The sequence below is a fragment of the Rhagoletis zephyria genome, unplaced genomic scaffold (assembly GCF_001687245.7).
Source record: "Rhagoletis zephyria isolate East Lansing unplaced genomic scaffold, Rhagoletis_zephyria_1.1 Rzeph_scaffold_00169, whole genome shotgun sequence".
NCBI classification, from domain to species: Eukaryota; Metazoa; Arthropoda; class Insecta; order Diptera; family Tephritidae; genus Rhagoletis; species Rhagoletis zephyria.
The window spans coordinates 41,768-67,402 of NW_016157253.1; the positions used below are offsets into that span (position 1 = coordinate 41,768).

At 39.4% G+C, this 25,635-nt stretch overlaps 2 protein-coding genes across 3 annotated transcripts in view; both read right to left on the reverse strand.

Moving 5' to 3' along the window:
- Positions 1–1,652: 1,652 nt before the first annotated feature.
- On the reverse strand, positions 1,653–2,525 carry LOC108355728 (uncharacterized). The gene has a single exon (XM_017606867.1). It carries the CDS (start codon positions 2,523–2,525, stop codon positions 1,653–1,655), a length of 873 nt encoding a protein of 290 aa, XP_017462356.1.
- Positions 2,526–15,774: 13,249 nt separating this feature from the next.
- Positions 15,775–25,635, reverse strand: part of LOC108355750 (zinc finger CCCH domain-containing protein 13-like) — a 49,711-nt gene continuing 39,850 nt past the window's right edge. For both annotated transcript variants that reach the window (XM_017606896.1, XM_017606888.1), the window contains 7 exons: positions 19,695–20,059; positions 19,488–19,628; positions 19,144–19,419; positions 18,997–19,089; positions 18,479–18,547; positions 18,301–18,411; positions 15,775–18,235 (listed from right to left, as the gene is read on the reverse strand). In XM_017606896.1, the coding sequence (XP_017462385.1) occupies positions 15,928–18,235; positions 18,301–18,411; positions 18,479–18,547; positions 18,997–19,089; positions 19,144–19,419; positions 19,488–19,628; positions 19,695–20,059 (3,363 nt within the window). In that variant the 3' untranslated portion in view covers positions 15,775–15,927. The remainder of the gene's footprint in view (positions 18,236–18,300; positions 18,412–18,478; positions 18,548–18,996; positions 19,090–19,143; positions 19,420–19,487; positions 19,629–19,694; positions 20,060–25,635) is intronic.

Sequence of the window (25,635 nt, forward strand, 5' to 3'; positions counted from 1 at the left end):
ATCTTCAACATTAAGCGCAATTGTAGAATGAGCCTTTTGGTCTGCTTCTGTCCACTGTGACGTTACTGGATTTGGCGGCTCCTTTGATATTGCATCCCATACACCTTTTTCAATTAGCAACATCTGCATTTTATAGCGCCAGTTAAAATAATTGTCGCCATTCAATTTCGCAATCGTGTACTTGGATTCCGCCATTTTACTGTATAACCCTTAAAATTTGTTGGTTAGGTAACTTGAAATTGTTTAGGCATTGAAGTGGCCCATAACCTGTAGGAGAGTGTGCTTTATCCTAACCGCAATTAATTAAAGAGTTCGATTGGTTATGCTCACAAGTACAATAACTTTATTTAAAGTAAATTTTAGTTTCTACATTCAAAACGCGTGTTGCTATCAAAGATGACTTTACAATACAAGAAGTAAGAAAAACTTAGTGAGAGTAAAAACATATCGATAAATATATAAGTATGTCAGAGTTGCCAAGAGTATGCATGATGCATTTGAATGCTATTGACTCCAACAGGTTTTAGGTTTCGGAAAATCGCGAAGTGCTTGTACTCGGTCCGGAAGAGGTGCTGAGCCCTGCGCTGAGACCCGATGCCCCAAAAAATCGACGGCAGTGGCACCTAAGACGCACTTGTCTGCATTGATGCATAAACCGAATTGGCTCAAGCGTTGAAATACCGAACGAAGATGTTGCTTATGCTTTTGAACACTATTTGACGCTATAAGCAGGTCATCGATGTAGGCGTACACTAATTCCAAACCGGAGAGGGTCTCGTTGATGAAACGCTGGAATGTTTGCGCCGCTGTTTTAGGCACGTCTTCGTCTGCCACTGGAATATGGTAGAATGCGCGGCGGAGGTCGACAGTGGAGAAGATTTGCTTTCCGGCCAGTACTGCTGCATAATCCTGAAGAAGCGATATTGGGTTCCGGTCTGGGACGGTTTGGTCGTTGAGCCTGCGGTAGTCTGCGCATGGTCTCCAGTCCCCATTTTTCTTCCTGGCCATATGTAGTGGGCTGGCCCAAGGACTCTTGGAAGGTCTTGCATGTCCGAGATCGACCATAAGCTGAAATTCTTCTTTGGCTATCTTAAGACGTTCAGGGCGTAGCTGACGGACGCGTTGAACGCACGGTGGACCAGAAGTTGGGATAAAATGCTTAACTGCATGCTTGGCTGCCGTCCGATTGGACGGATTGCCAAGCAACTCTGGAAATTCCTTGAGGATGCTAGTGAACTGGTTCGTCTCATCGACGACCGTGATGGAGGTGATGGAGGCTGTAGCGTATGTGCCCCTGCTACGAGTTTTCGTGTTCGGGTCTATAACGCAACCCTGTTTTAGGTCAACAATAAGTCCATGCTCGTGCAGAAAATCGGCACCGATGATTGGGTACGGAACATCTGCCACGCAAAAGACCCAACGAATTGGTCGACTGAGTCCAATGTTCAGTGATAGTATTTTTTCGCCGTACGTAACGATTTTGCTGCCGTTTGCAGCGTGAAGTCGGAACTGTGTTGGCGTTGCTTTGCAATTACGTGAAGGTGGGGTCACTGAAATATCCGCGCCAGTGTCGACGAGGAATTTCGCGCCGGATGTGCGATCGTATATAAACAGTCGGCGAGGATTTGTTTTACTCCCAGTACTCGCCATGTCTACTGGGAGTCTGCTGCGTTTCCCTGAATCGACCCCCATGTGCATGGTTGAGTGCATTCGTTGGCTTTAGCGCCAAATCTGCGATTGTAAAAACATGTTGACGAATAAGTCGTGGGGCTCGTGCCCGACGGTGCGTGTGTCCGACGGACAGTCTCCTTTTCCATGGCCTGAGTCAGCTTACGCATTTTTTTTGCTAATTCATCCAGCTGCGTTTGCATTGCGTCGCTCGACCTACGAGCGATGGGCATTAGGTACCGACTGTCGGGGTCGTGCTTGATTTCGATCAGCTTATTTGCTAGTTGCACAAGTTGGTTGTTGTCGTTGTCATCTGAAGCAGTGAGGGCTACCTGAATATATTGCGGAAGCCGGTCGAGCCAGATAGCGCGCACGAAGGTGGAATCTAAATGTTTACCGCCAAGACGGTTTATTTCTGCCAGCAACTCGGACGGTCGTCGATCACCTAACTCCAAGCCCGACAGCAGCATTTCGAGGCGGCGCTCTTCTGAAATTGAAAAATGGTTCACTAGCGCCTCCTTGAGTGCGGCATACTTATCGGCTTCTGGTGGGTTAAAGATGATATGTTCGACGATGACGAGCGTGTCTTGATCAAGGCGGGCAATTACCGCTTGGTACTTAGTTGTGTCGGATGTAATTCTTTTTAGCTGGAATTGCGCTGCGATTGCTGCGAACCAAAGATGGACTTGTTTGGTCCAAAAGGGAGGCAACTCCAATCGCTCCACCCTGTCGATGTTAGCGGTTGCTTGTTGCTGAGGCATGGGAGCGATTGCTTCAAAAAACACCTCGCTGCCTGCGCTAGGAGCAGGTGAACAGCCGTCCCCAGTGTTTGCGGAGTTTGCCTGGTTATTTTGCATCTTGACGAATGTATTATTGAAAATATAAAAGCTTCGGGGTCACCAATTATGTGGCGAAATTAAACCACATATAATTGCGTCTTGTATAATGCTTAAATCCAACTTTATTAATTCAACTAAATTTAGATATCAGAAAAGGCACGCGTTGCAACAAGAACCGTTATAGAATTAACTAGAAGTCGATTCTCAGAAAAGAATGTGCAGCAGAAAAAGAATACGAAATAGCGATGAGCCAAATGTGGTGTTGCCACATGTGCCGATTATTTCAGGGTCGCCACACTGTGTGCGATTGCGCCGGAATTTGATAAATAAACAAAGGGCTGTCAAAATAGTACATCAGCTGTGCACGAAGAAGGGTTGCCTACATACTACATAAGAAGGAGTCCTCACGCTACATTAACACATCATATAATATGGAGGCCACACGTTACAGTAAAACTTAAAGCTAGCGCGGTAAATTCTATGTTGTACTATATAGTAGAAACTCTAGCGCTTAATAGCATCACGTCCTTCCCCTAAGTAATAAAAAGCCATCCATAATGCCACTGGAAACTCGCTCAGTAAGAAAATATCTCACGAGGAATCAGCACACACCTTTACAAACACAGAATACACCGTCGATGTCGCTGATTGAAAAACTTGAAACAAATATGGGTATGCAAAGAGGGGCAATTATTACAGAGCTCTCTGTTATAGTGAAAGAGTCAGAAAAGAGAGTAATGCAGAGGATAAGAGACTTTGCTGCTGAAATCTCTAATATGAAGTTATCAATAGCGGCAATTGACAGTAGGGTATCGGCGGTTGAGAACTCTTGTGCCGATATAGTCTCTCTCCGCAATGAGTTGCTCGCTGTTCGTAGTGAACTAAGCGAGTTGCAAAATAATGCAGTGGCTACGGATATTATAATTAATGGTATCCCCCCAGAAAGTAGTGAAAACTTAAGGGAAGTTTTTGGAAAACTTTGTACTGCTATTGAGCACCCACTCCCAATTTAACGTGATGTTTTCCGCATACGTTCGGGTAAAGCTGGCCAGTCCAAAAACAACAATACACCTATTGTGGTAAAGCTTGCCACTGCATTTGACCGCAGTCAGCTCTTCAAATCGATTGCTGGGTTTTGCAACAAAAAAAAGAGGTCATTAATACTCTCGGACCTCGGGCTGCCTGGCTATGGACAGGTCTATGTAAATGAGAGCTTAACGAGATCTGCGCGGGAGGTTATGATGTATGCTACTGAGTGCAAGAGGAAAAAGCTTCTGTCGTCTGCTTTCTCTATTCGGGGGAAAATTTATATTAGGCTGAAACCAGCGCTAAGAAATAAGGTCTAATTATTTACTTAAAATATGATTTATTTATTTATATTCAACAATTTATATTGAGCCCGAGGCCATTTTTTAAATGAAAATTTATTGTGGAAAAGCAACAATAATTTGAAAAAACGGTAGATGGTTATTTATTTATATATTTGTGTATTTTTAACTATTGCCTAATGCTTCCGTCTTTTTTAGTTTTAAGTCTTAATTCTCTACTGCCTTTGTTGAATTCCTCTCAGCTTACTTTCCCTCTCTGTAGTTCTTGCTTGTCTGCCACCAAATTTCTAATGCGTTGCTATTGCCCTCACCTTCACCCGAATTTCCAATACTTACTTGCAGCTGTCCTGTTTTTAAAGCCTTACGATGGTTTCGTACCATATTAAAAGATCTGTCCCCAGTGTTGAGGAAAACCATAAATTACTAATTAATATTTTGTGCAACCGATACAGAGGTTTTAACATAGTCCACTTTAATGCTCGGAGCCTGACACCAGAAAAGTTAGATTATGTTAGGGACGTGTTTGGTGATTCATCTGTTGATGTTATCTGTGTGACAGAGACGTGGTTCAATCCTGACATAACGGACTTCTTTTATGGCATCACTAACTTTAATATAGTGCGGCATGATCGAAAGCATAAGAGAGGCGGAGGTATCGCGATATACACAGAGTTTGTCGTTGCTGAAGTATCGGATAGTTTATATAAAATACTTGTGTCCTGTGTATATAACCCTCATAGGAGATATCCATTGGATTATTATTGGTATATTATTTGTGGGGACTTTAATGTAAACCGGTTGCTGGATGACTCATACACAGCGAAACTTCTCGACCATGCCTCTGCTGCAGGTCTTGAGATAGTTAATAATACTATACCATTAATTCTAATCCTAGTCTGCTAGACCTTTTTATCACCTCCAACTTGGCCCACATTTTGAAATTTGATCAAATAACACTTATCTCCGATCATGATTTAATTTTCTGTTCAGTAGATTTGGCTTTTTGTCGTCCAACTGTTAATGTATCTTTTATGTATCGTGATCTAAACTCTTTAAATACCAGAGCTTTGTTTTATGATTTGTCGAATGTGTGTTGGAATGATGTGCGATGTCTTCGGAGAGTTGATAGTAAACTGGACTTTTTAAATAGTAATTTGATTTCGTTGTTTGATCTTCATGTTCCTCTACGTATTGTTCGTGCTGTAAACTCATCTTGCCCGTGGGATACTAAGGAGGTCCGCTCTGCAATAAGAAAGCGAAACAAACTGCATGCTAAATGGAGAAGAAATAATACCGACTGCAATTGGTGCAAATACAAAGTAGCCCGGAATGAAGCTACTGATATCATTAGAAAGGCGAAGCGTTTGTATTTCAACACTAAATTAAATCTGTTGCTTCCATCCAAAGATTTATGGCGCAACATTAAAAAACTTAATGTACATGGGAAAGTGAAATCAAACTGTATTATTGATCCCGATATAATAAACGATTTCTTTGTTAATGCCAGTAATGCTTTTGACCTCCCTCTGTTTACGGATGCTACTCTAAATCAATCTTGTCACGAAAAAGAGTTCCAGTTTTAAGGAGTAAGTGAAATAGATGTGCTGAGAGCTATTATGAAAATTAAGTCTAACGCCATAGGAGAAGATGGAATCTCGTTAAAATTCATAAAAATTACCTTGCCATATATTATTAGCACTCTTACCCACATCATAAACGTTTGTTTCAAAAGTGCTTCGTTTCCTTCTGCGTGGAAAAGAGCGATTATTCTACCTGTAGCTAATAAAACAATTGCAATAGATCCATCCGATTACAGACCAATAAGTTATTGCCTGCCTTCTCTAAGGTCTGCGAGTCCTTGATGGCGTCACAGATTTCTGCTTTTGTTCAAGAAAATGAATTACTATCACCCTGGCAGTCGGGCTTTAGACCCCAACACAGTTGCTGCACAGCTATGCTAAAAGTACCTGATGATATTAGAGTACAATTTGACCAAGGAAACTTAACCCTTCTTTGCCTTTTAGATTTCTCCAAGGCCTTTGACATGGTAAATCATGACCTTCTGTGTCAAAAACTGAGACGACTTTATGGTTTTGCTGATAGTGCTGTGAAACTTATGACCAGCTATCTAAAAGGAAGAACTCAAAGAGTAAAGGGAGAGAACGCTTATTCTCAGTGTAAGGCTGTTACCTCTGGTGTTCCACAAGGATCTATCCTAGGCCCTCTGTTGTTTAGTCTTTTTGTTAATGACGTGTTTTCTGTGTGTCGTACGCCGACGATATCCAATTGTACTTGTCAAGCCGTATTGGTCTGGTAGAAGATTTATGTTTTAAAATAACCTATGACTTGTCTGCTGTTTCTGCGTGGGCCCGTGATAACTGTTTGCTTCTAAATGCCTCTAAATCATATGTTTTGCCAATAAGTAGTAATGCTGTTAATGTCGAAGATATTCCTAGGCTGTGTATTGGAGCCAGTGCTTTAGAGTTTACTGACAAAGTTAAAAATTTAGGATTTGTAGTTAACTCTAAGGTAAGTGCTTCAGACCATATTAACAAAGTGGTAAGTAGTGTTTATGCTACTTACGCAGTTTAAAAATATCTGCGTCATTTACCCCAATAGAAATTAAACGAAATTTGGCCATACAGCTTATTGTTCCACTGATAACTTACTCCGAGCTCGTATATAGCAAGCTAGACTCGGTGTCATCGCATAAAATTGAGGTAGCATTTAATAATGTTACACGCTATGTCTACGGGATTAGAAAGTATGATCACATCACTCCTTGGAAAAATGCGATCCTGGGTTGTAGTATTTTCAATTACCTTGCTGCAAGAAATTGTATGTTTGTGTACAAGTACTCGAGTGGAACTCCCCTAAATATCATTGTGACAAGCTCATACGACCAGTGTCACGCCGACATAACAGCCTTATTGTCCCTAAACATACCTCACTGACCTCATCCAGACTGTTTTTCGTCAACGCTGTGCGACTTTGGAACGAACTACCTGAGTCGTTGAAAGTGCAACTAAACAGAGGCAGCTACAAATCAGTAATTCTCCGTTATTTCCGTGAGCTATAGCAGGACATTGAATTAAGGTGACATGTCTTCTTTTTCCCTCTTTGCCTCTATTCTACTCGTTTCTTATCCCTACTATCTTCTCATATTATAAGTATATGTGCCTTCAACCTTGATTAATTAATAATGGTGATAGATACTTAAAAACTTAGGCTATAGTATTAAATTTACAAATGTTCATTATATTTTAAAATTATGTTTGATATGTATATATTTGCAGTAGATGTACTTTTAAAAGACTGTTTTTGTCTTATGTTGTACAAATGATTTCAATAAACAGTCAATCAATCAATCAATATCTAAATTTTTTTTTTAAATATATACAAGTACATCTACATATGTATTAACTATACATAAAATCAATACGTTTATGCTATAAAATCCTTTGCGATTAAAATATAGAAGTTTCGTCCCACTTGGAGCTACTATTTTTTGATTTGCTTTCCCTCAGCCACCATAGTAATACCAGGTATTCTAGACTTTTCATAAAAAAAATAATTTTGTTTCAACTTCATCCCTATGGTGCATGCAAGAGAAATTCATTTGGAGCAAAGGTTGATTTCCAAAGAATCGACAACCTCATTCAGCATTTTGGAAAAGGTTGGTTGTGCAATGTTTACATTAAAATCTTTTCCTACGCAATGCTGGTAACTACCCTCGGCAAAGAACCTTAAGCAGGCAATTAATTTTTCTTTTGGAGATATGGCTCCTTGTCTAGTGGAATTTCTTATATTTTCTTCCAATTCACTCAATACATACTGCAAACCGCTTTGCAGTTTGAAGTTTTTGCAGAAACTGAAATATTTTTTGCATTACGTCGCCTGGGTAAAAGAATGTCGTAAGCGCCATTTTGACGATTTTTAGTTCTAGATGCAGTTATATATTTTGAAATAAGGTCTTTCGATTGGTGTTATCAGTTTTTAGATATCTCCTTTACTTTCCGAGACATTGACTACAATTTTTTCGATAATTTAGTAAAAATTTAGTTAGTGATGCAGTCATATTAGACTAATCAATATCTTAGAAACGGTATTCTCCATTTTCGTATATCTCCTTTAGGTCCGAGGTATTGAGTAAAAAGTGTCGTTAATTTAGTAGAAATTTTGATCACATTTTGTCGTATTTCATACAAAATGGCTGCCATATTGTGGACAAATGGCGCTTACGACAAAATTTTACTAAAGAAAATCCTTCATAAACTCAAAACTAATTAACAACAAACATTAAAAATTAAATAATTTCAGAGTTTTGTGAACTAGTAACATTTTCAGAAACTTTGGAGAATATCTATCCTCGCGTTTTTGAGAAATCGCATTCAAAACTTCAATCGCGATTTCCTACGACCTGCCGAAATCAACATACGACAATCTTTTACCCAGGTGACGATTAGTAATTTTATTTCAAAAACCTTAACGTTTGTTTCAAGGCGAATTTATATAAGCCCAGCAAACAGTCTCTAACGTTAGAGAAATTTGGATTTCTACATTAGATAACTAGGGTAATTCTCTAATCGTTCTCGAGTCGATGATGAAGTTAGAGAATTGCATTAGAATTCGATTCGAGAACGATTAGAGAAACAACGCAAATTCAAATAAATGTAAATAAGCAATATTCCAAATGAATTACTCATAAATTATTTTTAAGTTCAAATAATTCATTATTATTCTATTGCAAATACATTTAATACAAATTTTAAAAACAAAGCAAGGCAAAACAGCAGTTTGAAATTCACACTCGAATCCCATTACAGATCAACATTGGAATACAATTAGAGAATCAATATTTCCTCGAGTCGAGAACTATGCCCCATTTTTGTTGAGATCGCTATGATTCTCGATAGTTTTTCGAGTCGTTCTCTAACGTTTGAGATTGGAGAATGTGGCTAGTCCTCCAATCATTCTCTCTGTGTTGTTTAATCAGCTGTGAGTAGCGTTTGATTGTCAAAATTTTATATTTTGCTAGTGAGTGAGTGAAAACGTGAGAGTGTTTGCATTTTCTGTCGCCTTTTTTCATTCGGAGAAGAATATCTGACAATGACCAGCTAAACGCAAAAACAAAATACAAGTAATTGTTGTATTTGTTGAATCGATACCACCTTATATGAATTCGCCTTGGTTTGTTTACTCTTGTATACTCATTTCCAATACATCCTTTGCTTGTGCTCGGAAAATGCGACGCTAACACCTTCGATTTACAAAAACTTCAGATTCATCCGAGTCATCACTATAAAATAATGCAATTGTGTCCATTTTTGGCAAAATAACGAATTTATAAATTGTTTGTGTATGTCAACAAAACGAGTTTATATACATATTTCAAACTAACTGCCATCCCTAAATTGGCGCGTCAAGCGCCAAGCAACTGTCAAAAATCCTCATGCCCATACAATTTGTATGAAGCATCCCACAATAACGCGGCGCTAACGCCGAGCAAATGGAATTTTCATTTTTGACAGGGCGTTACGTGCTGAAGTTGGATGCAGAAGACGAAGAGAAAGAGAACGGACAAAGAAGTGAAAAAGGAAACGAGAATAAAAACGAGAGGACATGAGAAAACGTCAAAATTGACGACGCGTTGATTTGGGTATAGCGCGCGATGACACTCGCTTAGCGCTCCAATTTAGGGACGGCAGTAAGGCAAGGAACATAGTGACGCGACAAAGAGAGCGGATAATAGCGAAGAAAGAGACAAGAAACGTAAAAACATAGTGAAGCAACAGTCAGCTCAGAAAGCAACGAAAACAAATCGTTTTGGTTTTCGTCGCTATGCTCTTTGTCGCTTTCTTCGCTTTTCGCTTCATTAGGAAAACATTGAAAAATAAAGGTTTGATTTTGTCGCTATTATCCGAAAATGTCTAGTCGCTCTCTTTGTCACGTCACTATGTTCTTCGCCTAAGTCATAAAGCAGTTTTTATTTGTCGGCAATCAAGGCACATTAAACAGGTAGTATCAGTAGAGCAAAAACAACATTTGCGTGTATTTTGTTGTTGCTTCTGGTATCGAAAGTGTCAAAAACTGTTCTGAATTTTTTCTTCTAAATCAAAGCGTGCCATGTGAAATACAAAAAATTATAAAAAATAAAAAATTGAAATTGGAAAAAATAAAAATTGATGCAACTTTCTTTCCTAGTAAATTTGTTTGCTTCTCGAAGCATTGATCCATCCTTTACAAGGGCCAGTAATCAGCGGTTGTGCTGCTGAGTTGGGCGAACGTTCCAAAAGCTGCTATTCAATCGCTTGTTTTGTATGGAAAAAGGTTTCACATGCAAATGGATTTTAACAATTCAGAATTTTTGTGAGAAAAAATTAAAAATATTTGACATTTTCGAGACCAAATAATTTGAAAATAAATCAAATCAGCTGCTCTACTGATACTACCTGTTCAATGTACCTTGTCGGCAATGTAATTTTTCGACGATATCAAGAATATAATCAAAACGTTTGCTCGAAAGCTTGCATGGAAACGATAAGCTTATCGTAACGTATCAGGCCGACGGGCCTGAGTGCAGCTAAAAATGTCATTACCATTCCTCTCATAATGAAGTACTATGCTGGGACACGATAATAACCAACTATCACCAAGCAATAAAAAAGATTCAACAAAATACTTTATGGCAAACCTCAGCCAGCTTTTTGAAAACATATAACCGTCAACACCTAAGATAATATTACAACAAACAATTCGCTAGGGACGAATGCATTAGATTAGCACGGATGAGAGTTGGAGTAACGAATTGAACACTTTAACGAAGGAAGACCTGCTGTTTGCAGCCAGTGTAATGTTACACTCTCTATCGAACATATAACAAAAGGGAAGCCAAACTGATCTTAAAACTACACTCGACTGCAGCAAAGAAGACACAATCATAATCTTAAATGAAATATCATCAAAACATAATAATCGTACGGAGTCTAAATCTCTGGCGGGGTAAAATAGTCTAGTAGCCCAGCCGCTTCTTATATTTTATAAATTCATTTATAAAATACTAGCAGACCCGGCGAACTTCGTCCCGCCCAAAATAAATTTTTTGTATTGAAACATTTTGGCCCAACATTTTCACCAAGAGTTCACGATCATGATTTTTAATGACGCATTTGTCTTCTAATATTACGGTTTGGTGGTTGTCAGAAGGCATATTTGCCGTCTTAAATAACTTAGCAAAACTGTACATGCATACAAAGATACGTAATAGTTTCAGTGCGTTTGAAAGGTGCCAAGTCCCCTTTTCAAATAGCCCCAATTTTCTCTTAGAGCATGGAATTGATTTCATATATCTCTATACCATTTTCGAGCAATCTACCATGGGAGGTGCCACGCCCCTTTTTCCAATAGCCGCAACTTTTCTTCATGACCACGCGACTGATTTTATATATCTTGTACATACCAAGTTCCAGTACTCTTCCATGAACACATCCAGAGATATGCAGTATGAAAAATTCAATGTGTATGGGAAGTGCCACGCCTCCTTTTCCGATAACCACAATTTATCTCCATGAGTATGCGATTGCTTTCATATATCTCCATACCATGTTCGAGACCTCTTCCATGAAAATTTTCTGGTTTGTATGGGAGGTGCCACGGCCCTTTTTTCAATAACCGCAATTTTTCTCCATGAATATGCAATTGTTTTCATATATCTCCAAACCATATTTGAGTAGTCTACCATGAACACTTCCAGAGATATGCAATATGAAAAGTTCGGTTTGTATGGGAGGTGCCACGCCCCCTGCACCTAGCGGTATGAAATATACTTTACATCCGATTCTCATACCTACCATATATAACACAAAAAATTTCATAAAGATCGGTCGAGCCGTTTAGGAGTTCGATTTTTATATATTAGATAAGCACGATGCGAGAAGCATAGAAAAAAATTGGATGAAAAAAAATTTTTTGTCGGGTTCACAACTAACATATCTTTTAAGTTGGAACCAACAATACACACCCACATAGTTTCATTGAACTCGGTTAAGCGGTTTCGGAGATAAGCGTAAAGGAACACAGTTACACGGGAAGTTGGTGTGGGTATCGCCGATCTAGACGGGGTTAGATCGCCGAAACAACAGCCCATGGTCGGGTAAAACCCGAGTCATTCCGGTACGTAGAACCGGCTGTCGTGGGAAGAGCACTTGAAGGCCTGTAACTTCACCTCTGGTGTGAGTAAGCTCTGGTCAACCGTGAGGTCCTTGTCCAACCCGACGAAGCGTGATGACAGAGTGGAAATCTCATTTGAAGGTCACGCTTCATCGGACCCGAATAAATGCGCGAACTATTTTAGTCGGCAATTCACACTGCATCCTTCGGTAGACAAGGCCAAACGTCGAGTGACCAGGAGGCTGCACAAACTGCCCAAAAACAGTGCGCCACTTGTTTTCACCAGCGGTGAAGTGAAGGGGGCCATCGGGAAGGCGAAAGCCTCCAAAGCCATTGGACCCGACGGAATCTGTATGCTGATGTTGAAACATTTGGGGCCTGTGGGAGTAGCATACCTCACGGAAGTCCTCAATTTGTCTATGACCACTCTCATCATTCCTGATGTAAGGAAATCAGGGAGAGTGGTCCCACTGCTGAAACCGGGGAAGCCCGCCAACAGAGNGCAGTTGTCAACAAAGTACAGAGCCGCAACAAGGTCCTCAAGTCGCTCGCCGGCAGCACTTGGGGCAAAGACAAAGAAACGTTGCTGGCAACATACAAGGCAATTGGCCGGCCGGTTCTAAATTATGCAGCGCCTGTTTGGTCACCGGGGACTAGTTGGACGCAGTGGACGAAGCTACAGACTTGTCAGAACGCCGCACTCCGGACAGCGACTGGGTGCCTTCTGATGACGCCTGAGCACCACCTACACAGCGAGGCCCAAGTGCTCCCCGTACGGGAACATAACAAAATGCTCTGTAAGCAGTTTCTGGTGGGGTGTCACAGAAGCGAACACCCCAACAGACCACTGCTGGAGGAGGAGCCTCCGCCCAGGCACGTCAGGGGGCACCTATTCGTGTACACGGACGCAGTCCAGACCAACCAACCACTGGACTCAATGACGTACAGACAAGCGATTAACGACATTCATAGGGAGTCAGTCTCCACCTACCTCGACTCCAGGCCTAAGAATGTCGTTATCGGAGCCCAATCACCACCTGTGGAAGAGACGGAGCTTCAATAACCTAGAGAGACCCGCGTTACTCTGGCTCAGTTACGGTCTGGATATTGTAGCCGCCTAAACAGCTACCTGTCCAGACTCGACCCAAACAACCCAAATGAGTGCCCGGCATGTGGAGACTCCCCCCACGACACCAACCACCTCTTCACATGCCAGCTCAATCCGACTCAACTAACACCCCTCTCCCTTTGGTCTGACCCCATCGAAACAGCTCGTTTCCTGGGCCTACCGTTAGTTAAGCTTGACGATAATGATTAAAAGTTGATTCGAAATAGGCGGGGCTTAGTAGTGCCGCTACAACAACAACAACAGTTACACGGGATTTCTATATATTAAGATACCCCACTATAAGCACCATAGATACGTCTGCGTACCAAATTTCAATTTCATGTGACTTATGGTTTTGAAATTATAGCTGATAAAATATTCTATGCCTATGGGATGTGCCACGCCCCTCTTTACAAACCCATTTATATATAAGCACCTACCATTGATATGTCTGCAAACCAAATTTCAAATTGGTGGGACTTATAGTTACGAAGTTATAGCTGATAAAAGATACCACGCCTGTTGGATGTGCTACGCCCTCTTTTCCAAACTCATTTATATATACCCTAATAAAAGTACCTACCATTAAAATGGCTGCATACGAAATTTCAAGTTCATGCGATTTATAGTTATAGCTGATAAAAGATACCACGCCTGTTGGATGTGCTACGCCCTCTTTTCCAAACTCATTTATATATACCCTAATAAAAGTACCTACCATTAAAATGGCTGCATACGAAATTTCAAGTTCATGCGATTTATAGTTATAGCTGATAAAACATTCCAGGTCCATGGGACGTGCCGCGCCCCCTTTTACAAGCTAACTTATATATACCCTACTATAAGCACCTACTATATATACGTCTGCCTACTAAATTTCAATTTCACGCGACATATGATTCCGAAGTTTTAGCTGATACAATTTTCCACGCCTATGGGATGTGCCACGCCTCCTTTTGCAAACTCATGTATATATGCCTTACTTAAAGCGCCTACCGAAGATATGCCTGCATACCAAATTTCAAGTTCTTGGAACTTGTGGTTCCCAAGTTATAGTTGATAAAAGGGTCCACGCCTATGGGATGTGCCACGCCCTTTTTACCAACTCATGTATATATAGCCTGCTGTAAGGACCTACCGCATATACGTCTGCATACCTAATTTCAATTTTATGTGACTGATGGTTGTGAAATTATAGCTGATGAAAATTTCCACGCCTATGAGATGTGCCACGCCCCCTTTTACAAACCTATTTATGTATACCTTACTGTAAGCATCTACCATAGTTATGTCTGCATACCAAATTTCAAGTTCATGTGGCTTATAGTTCCGGAGTTATAGCTGATAAAATATTCCTATGGGACGTGCCACGCCCACTTTTACAAACTCCTTTATATATACCCTACATGCATATCGTAGGTGCTTATCTACCATATACATATATGACTGAATAACAAATTTCAAGTTCATATGACATAGTTTCGGATTTATAGCTGATAAAATATTCCACGCCTATTGGATGTGCGGCGCCCACTTCTATAAACTGATTTATTTATACCATACTATAAGCACCTACCATATATATGACTGCATACCAAATTTCAAGTTCATATGACATAGTTTCGGATTTATAGCTGATAAAATATTCCACGCCTATTGGATGTGCGGCGCCCACTTCTATAAACTGATTTATTTATACCATACTATAAGCACCTACCATATATATGACTGCATACCAAATTTCAAGTTCATATGACATAGTTTCGGATTTATAGCTGATAAAATATTCCACGCCTATTGGATGTGCGGCGCCCACTTCTATAAACTGATTTATTTATACCATACTATAAGCACCTACCATATATATGACTGCATACCAAATTTCAAGTTCATGTGACTTATAGTTGCCAAGTTATGGCTGATTAAAAATTTCACGCCTATGAGAGGTGCCACGCCCCTTGTCGAACCCCAATTTTTTACACTATTATAGGCCCAGGTGTCATGGCAATACTCTGTCAAAATTTTGTTCGATTCTGTCCGTCCGTTTAGGCTGTAACCTGGCACATACATAGATACATACATACATACTACCACAAATATATAGTAGATATATCCTTCTCTTAGCGTAAAATAATTTTTGGGGATGTCTCGGCCACAGGGCCACCTATCGTTTAAGTTTCAAGTACAAATATTTCTTTTAAATTGGCTAAATTGTTTCTAAATATGAGCCAAATCAGCAAGTAAATGCCATTTTTTTTATGAATATCCCGATCCCAGCGCCACCTAGCGATAAAATTTTTAGTCGAAATATTTCCCTTGAAGGTGCTGAAATATGTTCCAAATATGAACGAAATCGGTCCAGCCGTTTAGTAGTTTAATGACATTCAATATAAGGAAAACTATGAAATTGTGAAATCGTGACGTCTCAGCTTTCATCATTTTTCGGCAACAAAGAAAAATTTAAAATTTTTTTAAGTCAAAGAACCTTCCACACAGAAGGTCCAAAAATGTGCTTTTTACAGAATTGAAATCGGTTCAACCGATAGATAATAGATAATTTAAAATAAAATAAATAAAATATCCAGAAATACCTAAATGGTATCAATTTAATGTTAATTTTGCAAAAAATTACATGTACATCACTAAAGCTAAAGAAATCCAATTTTGCACAGAGAAAATTTGAAAATTTTGTCATTTATTATATATGCATTTCATTTATTATGACATATGAATACATTCTTATTCAATATTACACAAACTCTAGTATAACAGCTATACATTAAATATTTGCAATTTTATTTTAAAACCTGAATTACTACTTTTTGTTTTTCTTCTTCTTCTTTGATGATTTATTTCGTTTCTTGTTCTTCGTGTGCTTCTCTTTTGAACTCCCCGCGGATTCAGCCGAAAGTGAACGTTTCGAGCGCTTTTTGTCTTTCTTATACTTATGTTTTTTCTTTCTCTTACCCTCATCAGATTCTGAATCGGAGCTTGTATCAGCAGATCCTGAAGAACTGCATGCACTCGAGTGATGTAGCTTTAATCTGTTTTCTGACTCACTTAAAGATTTTTTTGACTCATGCGTTTCATTTTTATTCCTCTCTCTTGATATACTTCTTTTTTTATGCAGTTGACCGGCGTTAGACGAACAAGCCTCATCCCTTTCTTCCAATCCTCTCTTCTTACCTTTATGTTGTTCTTTTGAGAGGTTAGGCGTATTTGCCCTTCTCTTGTGAGCTAAACTGGTATGCGAACTTTCGTCATCGTCTCTATCTCTGACACGTGGTCTACTTCTTGATGCTATGTCAATTTCTCGATGCACGTGTTTTGGAGATTTATTTCGGCTTTCTCTTAAATAGTCTCTGTCACGATCTCGGGCTCTTTCACGATCCTTATCGTGATATTTATCATTATCATGATATCTATCGCGATCGCGGTCCCGATCTCTATTTCTTTCTCGATCTCTATCTCTACTTGAAATCGTTGCCAACTTATGGTTAACATTTTTCTCTCGATTGTCATGCCTCGTCCTACTATCACGATTATCGCGGTCCCGATCTTTAAACTTATTTCTGTTCCGCTCTTCCGCTCGTTCATAAGCACTTCGACCTATGGGATTAATTTTCATAAGAAGCTCTTTATTGGTCCTGTCGCGATCAGGTGAGTAGTCATATTTAGATATTATTTTGCTCCCAAGTCTTTCTTTAACCGATTTAACTACTTTTGGGGAACTCGGCGAATTATCATCTTTTAATTGCACTGAACGTTCTTGACTATTGCTAGTTGGTACAGTGATTTCAAAGTTTTTGATTTTGTCTTTTACAGCGATTCTAGGTAACGTTTCACTGTATACTCTCTGATGATCATTGATTCCGTCGCTTTTCTCAAAAGGATATATTGCCTTGATAGCTCGCGCAAATATGGCATTTTCGGCTTTGCGTAATACTTCGTTAGTAACTTTCTCACACGATAACTTTTCAATTTGGTAATCAGTATTTTCATCAGGTTCCAAATTAATAATTTCACTAGCAACACTAGTATTCTGCTCATCAATTTCCCATTTTGAAGGTTCCGGCACGGGTGCAATGGATTTTTGCTTTTGCTGGCTTTGAGAATTAAGGTCGTCGAATTCAGTTTCATAATCAAGGATATCCAAAACTGAGTCTACTCGCTTAAACTCAGATTCTGTAGTATTTGTATCGGCTTTGGCTTTATCTTGAGAATTTTCTTTCATTGTATTTTTTATGTCGACATCGCTGCAAAGTGTTAATGATGTGCTTGTGTCTACCTTGGTTTCCTCAGTTGAAGCTATGTCACCAGCAGGTGGAATATTTTTGTCTATGGTTAATTCTGGAGTTCTTGATATATACACATCCTTAGTTTCATCATTTTCATTATGTTGCGATCTGTCGCCTGGTTCCTCTGAGTTCTTTTGCCTTTCGCGTTCTCTCCTACTTCTTTTATCTTTTTTAAGTTTTTTCCGTTCAGTTTTATCTTTCCTCCTCTTTTTCCTATCTTTATCTTTAGATTTCTTTGAAGATTTTTCATCCTTGCTCGAATTCGAACGAACATCCTCATCTTTACTTACTATCGGGTGTCTGGGTCTATGTTTTTCTGGACTGGTTCGCCGGTCAAAACTTTCCCATTTCTCGGTCTTTACACGACCAACTGTTACTTCTTTCACAGGAGTATGTTCAGGAGTTTTCAAACGCTTTTCATTACACCGTTTTGGTGCTTCACTAGAATTCGCTTCTACGCGTTTGGGTTTGCTTCGTTCTGCGCTTTTCCGAGAAGTAGGGATATTATTTCGTGATCTTTTATTAGCAGTCTTTTCTAATTTTTCACAGCTGTCTGACCTCTTCTTTGTCACCGGTGTCGGACTTCGAGTTCGCCTAACTTTTTTATCGCTTGTCTTACTAACGTTTTTGGTATCGTTTTTATCCGAACTTCGACGATTTTCAAACTGTCTTTGATCTTTTGTATCACTTGCGATGCGCTCGGTTCGTTTTGTAGGATTTATATAATCTTGTGGCAAAGTATTGTAGTTGTTAATATAGGATGATTGATTTGGCTCATAACCAGGTGGTGGGGGTTCCACAGATTCAAATTGACCCTCCTGAAATCTGTTTTAAGTCTTTTTTTAGTTGCAATTTACTTTTTGAATATTTTTGAATATTAATAATAATACCTATCCTTTCGTGATATTGAATATTTTTCCGAATCAAAGGAGCCTTGATGAGAATGCCACTCCGCGTTGCTCTGACGTAAAGGACGAATTCTTTCCTCACTTGTGGTGCCCCTGTAATTTTCCGATTAAAATATCGATAATTCCATAATTCTTCGAGATTAAAGATATATGTATTAACCTTAGCGTTGACGATTCCTCAAGTAAATCACCTTCCCTTATGTTATGAATTTTTCCTGTGTCTCGTTGTCTGTAAATTTAGAGATAGATTCTTGTGCTCATCAATTAAACAAAATAATATGTGATTGCGAATGATAAAAGGGACCTTCGTTTCGAAAATAAGTTTTCTAGAAAAACGGATTTGAAGTCAACTAGTGAATTTCATTCGTACGTTGTTTGTCAGATGTGTCCATCTTTGAAGTAAATTTGTAAAAAAAAGCTAATACAGCTCCAAGAGCGTAGCATCTGCTAGTATAAGAATCGCTAAAAGAAACATCTAATTTGTCTCCCCCTGCTTCCCTTTTACCTTTAACAGTCATATATGTTTCTTTGTCTAGTATGTATTCTTAAAGTTTCAATTGCTTATATCGTCGCTTGGCATGCAAAGATACACCCATTGTAGTGCCACGTATGACATACGTAATGCACTTCGTAGATATGAGTTATTGTGCGCCATGCGTTGATATGTAGCGTTCTTACTTTTCTTGAAATGCGTGTGTGCGACTACGAGACCGCTTATTATATGGTGATCTTGAACGTTTTTTAACTGGCGAATTTGACCAAGACCTCGACCTGCGGCGACAAATAAGTTTATTATAAATTAAAATTTTTTAAAGTAGTTATTACCTCGAACTCTTATCACTAAAAGAATTAGATCGTCTCCGTCTGATCGATTTAGTGCGATCAAAACCGTTATCACGTTTACGATCAGCGTCATACGGTCTAAGCTTCTCCTTGACTTCACGAGGAGCTCTGCGATAGGGGGATACATGCGGCCGACCGCGATTTTGTCTTTCATGAGACCAGGAGCGGCGGCGTTCCAACGACCGCCGACGTTCTTCTCTGCGGCGTTCCTTTTCTTTCATAAGTCGATTAAAAGTTTCCAGGGGATCTTCAATTATTCTAAATATCATAAACAAATATATTGGTGTTTTTCGTCTGTTTTTTTTTTGTTGTTTTTTTATAATTACCCAGTTCCAACTTTGGCTGCTACACCCTGATAAACCGATGCAAGGTTACTGTTTGTATGGTGCATGTCAGCAGGAGGGCATCTAATCGATGGAAAACCAGGTGGAGCATTATGGAACATCGGTCGGACAGAATGTTGATAACTTAAATTTAAATAAAAATAAATTATTCGCAAAAAAAAAAACAATACGAAAGATATGTATAAATACCCAATATTAGGCCTAGGACCCATTGGATTGTATACACCAAACGGCATCATAGGTTGTCCTTGAACTCCTGGATCTTGGGCTATGCTGTGCGGAACGGGCATCTGCTGATAAGCATTAACTCTATTTGGTGGTCCTGAATATACATCCATCAAATGATTTGGTCGGAGTGGACGTATTTGAATTTTATTCGGACCGTAATGCAATTGCGGATTTATCGGATGGCTATGCTGTTTCTTATAAAACATGTTTCCATTAACGTCATCTTCTGAATAATCTCTTGCACTTTTGTAATCATGATCCCATTCATTACTTTGTGAATCTGATCCAAAATGGGTATCTCTCTTATGAGTATCTGTTGGAGAAATCTAAAAACAAATGTGCGTTAAGGATTACACTGCTCTACAGCCAAAAGAGAAAGGGATGGCATTAATAATTCTATGATGCATTTAGGTCACTGATTCGGGAATAGAAATCTTTTTTTTTTTTAAGTCGACTAATCATTTTGTTTTAGACTGAGCCCTTTCCATAATTTCATTATCAAATAACACTTAATTAACATCTGAAAGTCTGCATTTAATACCGAAATAATTGCTAAACCCATAAGCTTTTTTCTAACTGTGAAAAATCATGTGCGAAGTGCGGAACGAAAGCTCATCCAAAGACAAAAACTAAATCAGAAATTTGTCAAGAAAACCTCAGAAAGCGCATAAACATTTACTGTACTTTTGCAGACACGCTTTAACGACGCCCAATTCATAGACCGTAACAGGCGTCAGCTTTTTACAACAACTTCGGATCGTTAGAGTTGAATTTCGTGTAGAGTTGAATTTCGTGTTTACAAAACAGAAAATGTCGACATAAATATCTGCATTTTGTTAATGCTTGTTATAATTTTTGTTTGTATAAAATGGAAGCTAACAGCAAAGTATTTATTTGGACACATACTATCAATTGCTATAATTAAGTTTTAGCCAAATTTATTAATCATAACGAAAATGGAAGTGAGAACATTTTACAAATAAATAACACAGGTCTGCAAAAAAATGGGTTCGGAATGTTCTATAAAAGTGTAGTGTCATTTCCGAAGTAATTTTTTGCGTAGAATCCGAATCCGGGTTTTAAATTGCTCTATCACGTCAGGACTTTGAGATATCCTAACCTAAAAGTGCAAAAAACGCTGTTTTTGCCCATTTTTGAGGTTATGTAGCTACGAAGATTTTGCTCTTCATAAAAAAGTAGACGTGGTATTTTAAAGTATAAGTCTTCCTCTTTTAAATGCCGTTGAGTTTGCTCAAATATCTTAATTTTTCACTGAGATATCGCATTTTGAAGTCTCCATGTTTGTGAATGTAATCGACCGTATCACGTCTCATGTTATCTCAATGGATTTTCGAATATCGAAAAATTCACAAACATGGAAACTTCAAAATGCGATATCTCAGTGAAAAATAAAGATATTTACTTTTTTATGAAGAGCAAAATCTGCGTAGCTACATAACCTCAAAAATGGGCAAAAACAGCGTTTTTGCACTTTTAGGTTAGGATATCTCAAAATCCTGACGTGATAGAGCAATTTAAACCCCGGATTCGGATTCTACGCAAAAAATTACTTCGAAAATGACCCTACACTTTCCTAGAACAAAACGTTGTTGACCTGTGTAATTAATTATTTGAAGATATTATTTATTTAAACCGTGAATAAATTTTTTAAATTGTTTGGCGCATTTTCTTGACATGAAATGTGTTTTTTTTTGTGTATCCGGTATTTGTTGATCCGATCGAAATTGTACCATGGTAGACGGCAATATTGCGGATTAACCCCAAACGGGAAATCTTCGTCGATTTAACGAACACTTTTGCTCTTTTTCCATTGCGCTCTCCAGTGGATGAAGAGGAAATTGATATAAAATATACAAAAAACCTTCAAAAAATAAGAAGCCTCGGTGTTTTCTTTGATGTTAAGGTTTATTATTATAAAAAGTAGTGTGGCAAACTTGTATGTTACATTTTTCACACAAAAAGTCTAAAATAAAAGCACTTCGTCGAGTCGACGAATAAATATGTAATATAACGTTACTGCTTAAGCGTTAAACATCACATGGCCTACAAAATTTTTTTCTCCTCAATTACGTACTATTAACCGACTTCAAACAAAGGAGGAGGGTATCAATCCGTCGGAATATTTTTCTTTTTTTATGTATGTTACCGCATAACTTTGGACCACGTGAACCGATTTCTCAATTCTCAATGGTGGTCCCATACTAATTTGGTTTATTTAGATCCGATGATTGGACCATGAACAAATTAGCGGCACTTCAAAAATGTTTATATGAGAACTGAAGTCGGTTTTGTTTTTGGCTTAAAAATTACTTGTTTGTATTTATTTATTCTTTTAATTTAATTATGTACAATTGTTATGGACTTTTTTGAACTAAAATACATACAGAAACATAGCATGTATGTATGTATGTATAAATAAAACAAAGTTAAATAATAATATAAAATATAAAAAATTTAATTTTTGAAAATACACATCCCACACTGGAGATCGAACATCGCTCTGCGGAGTTGTAATACGCAGCTATGACCACTCGACTACCGCGATGGCTAAACTCACTTGCTTTGTTTGCGTACTTGCTTGATTCGTTTATTTTCATTCACAATAGACAATAGCTGGCCGTTTCGGTCAGTGCTGTCAAATAAAATGACCCTGGTCCGATTAATGTTCGTTAATCTAATACTAATAAATAAAGTCCACATTAGGAAATGCCGATGCCACATTGGGCACTGATGTACTTTTACTTTTTTCATCACACAGAGGAAGTGGAAATAGTCTTTATTCACCATTAACATTAATAACATTTATGTCCCACCGATCTGAACTCGATAGATCTAAATCAAAGAAAACATTGTCACTTCGTACAGGCCAACGCATTGTAGCTTCATTTCTATGCGACAAAAACCAGAAATAATTTTCTTTGAGCTTAACTGTTAAATCACAATGAACTTTTGTACACATGTTACTTTTAATTCCAGATAAGTCTAAAAAACAAAAGTTTGCCTATTAGTACGGACGAAGTTCTCACTAATCTCTTCGGGTAAATAATTGCATGTAAGCTTTAATAAATTCTAAGCTGTTTTATCGAAAAAAAACTGACCACTTTATAAAACCTTTTAAAAATAACACTAATTTTATCAGAAAACTTCAAACCGAAGTAAATATCCTCGCCATGAGACGATGCAATTTTTAAACGCGAAATTTTTATATTTTCCTAAAACTCGGAATTTTTAATTATCACGAGTAATAACAGTGAAAAAAAAATTGTTCGTTTTACTTTGGAACTGTGGTGCCCAGAGCTTTGGTTATGTGATTATATTTTTAATCAGTATCCAGTTGAAAGATTATAATTATAGCTATAACGGGATAACGTAATCAAGAGGAAGGTGGAAATATCTACATAATTTTTTTTGCAATATGGAATCGAAAAATACTCCAACATTTTATATTTGTTTAATAATAATAGTGACAGTTGATTCACGTTAAGTTTTATTATAGAAATCTTACCTTCCTGTAAGAACAACCATGGCGACCTAGTGACTGATGTCCGAACGTACTTAAATTATGGAGGGAACAGTTTTCTAGCCTACTGAATGACAGCCGCAGTGAAAGTAGTGGAGAAGACGAGCCTGAGCCCCCAGTCGATAACGATGGAGTGGATGCCCCACCGCCTGACTATGACAACAAAATTGGTGGAGCTGACGGCCAGCCAGCTGAGCTATTCAAGTACGGCGCCGAGAGTTCATAAAGTGCATGCATCAACTATTATGCAAAATATGGTAAAATGAACGTATGCCCGACGACTGGAATTTAAGTGTGCACTGGCCCAAACCGCATATACAGTTAGATCGGTCTTCTACGCATGTGTTACAAGGTGCTATCGAGCGCATTATGTGAAATTCAGTATTTTTAGACTGAAGCCCACAGTCAACGAACGGATTGGGCCGTATCAGTGTGGCTTTAGACCTGGCAAGTCCACCATGGACCACGTATTCAACATAACGACCTCTTCGAGCCAATTGATACCATAGGAGCTTTCAGACAAGGTCACTCCCTTTCGTGTGCTTTCTAATCTAATGTTTGAGAAGATAATAAGAGCCGCAGAACTCAACCGCTTAAGCACAATTTTTCACAAGAGCGTACAATTGCTGGCGTATGCCGACGACATCGAGATCGTCGCTAAAAACAGAGGCTATGTCGATTCTGCCTTCTCGGAATTAGATACAGAAGCAAAACGCGGGGGTCTGGTGGTGAATTCGTATATTTACCAACCAGCATTAAAACCATAATAAATAATCAAGAATACAGTTTAAGAAGAAGATAGGAAAGTAAAGGGTTAACACACCAAAACTGCGACACTTTGGGAAGCTTATAACTTACCCAAAACGATTTCAATATTTTGAAATTCAAATACCATAAGTTGACAATGAACTTAGTAGGACGAAATTTCATTTGAACTTGATTCCTAGTTGAGCTAAAAATTGCAACCGAGTTAGAAACGAGTGCAATGGGGTATAGTCGTTGCGCTGGGTATGCAGTTACAGTTGCATGGCTATACTCAATCCCGACTCTTTCGTCCTCGTTCGCGCACTCAGGGCAACGTGAGCAACACATGTGCGAGATGCGGTAACCAATGCGAGGGGAGCCTTGGGTCACGGCAAAAAGAGAGGGAGCTTCGGTGGGGCCACTCCGACTTATTCGGTTTAAGGGCTCACTGAAGTCTGCAGCGTATGTTCAGCAGTAGGTGCGACTGCAAGCGGGTGTCTGCTTGGAGCAAGCGGTTCGCTATATAAACGTGTATATGGTTGCGAAACCACTCCCATCCCACTTCCAGTGAAGAAGCAAGGCAAAGCCTCAGATGAGACCCCCCTTATGATGACGACCACGGCAAACGTTTAAAGGACTACGATTTGAGGGCATGCACCTGGAATGTCCGGACCCTTAATGGGGAAGGTGCCTCTGCCCGGCTGGTTGATGTCCTCGTAAGGACAAAAGCTGACATCACCGCCATCCAAGAAATGCGTTGGACGGCGCAAGGCAAGCAATGTCTGGGCCCTTGCGACGTCTACTACAGCTGCCATGTAAAGGAGCGCAAATTCGGAGTTGGATTTGTGGTGGGAGAGAGACTCCGTCGCCGAGTACTGTCGTTCACCCCGGTGGACGAGCGTCTAGCCACAATCCGCATCAAAGCGAGATTCTTCAACATCTCGCTCATCTGCGCCCATGCCCCGACGGAAGAGAAGGATGAGGCATCCGAGGACCTCTTCTATGAGCGCTTTGAGCGCACGTACGAGCGCTGCCCTCGCCATAATATCAAAATCGTGCTTGGCGACTTCAATGCCAGGGTGGGCAAGGAAGGGATCTTTGGAACCCCCGTCGGAAAATTCAGCCTCCACGACGAAACGTCCGACAACGGATTGAGGCTGATCGACTTCGCCGGGGCCCGAAACATGGTAGTATGCAGTACCAGGTTCAAGCATAAAAATGTCCATCAAGCTACGTGGCTGTCTCCGGATCGAAAAACGAGAAACCAAATCGATCACGCTGTAGATAGACGGAAGGCACGCTTCCAGTGTTTAAGACGTACGCACACTCCGANGGGTCACGGCAAAAAGAGAGGGAGCTTCGGTGGGGCCACTCCGACTTATTCGGTTTAAGGGCTCACTGAAGTCTGCAGCGTATGTTCAGCAGTAGGTGCGACTGCAAGCGGGTGTCTGCTTGGAGCAAGCGGTTCGCTATATAAACGTGTATATGGTTGCGAAACCACTCCCATCCCACTTCCAGTGAAGAAGCAAGGCAAAGCCTCAGATGAGACCCCCCTTAATGATGACGACCACGGCAAATGTTTAAAGGACTACGATTTGAGGGCATGCACCTGGAATG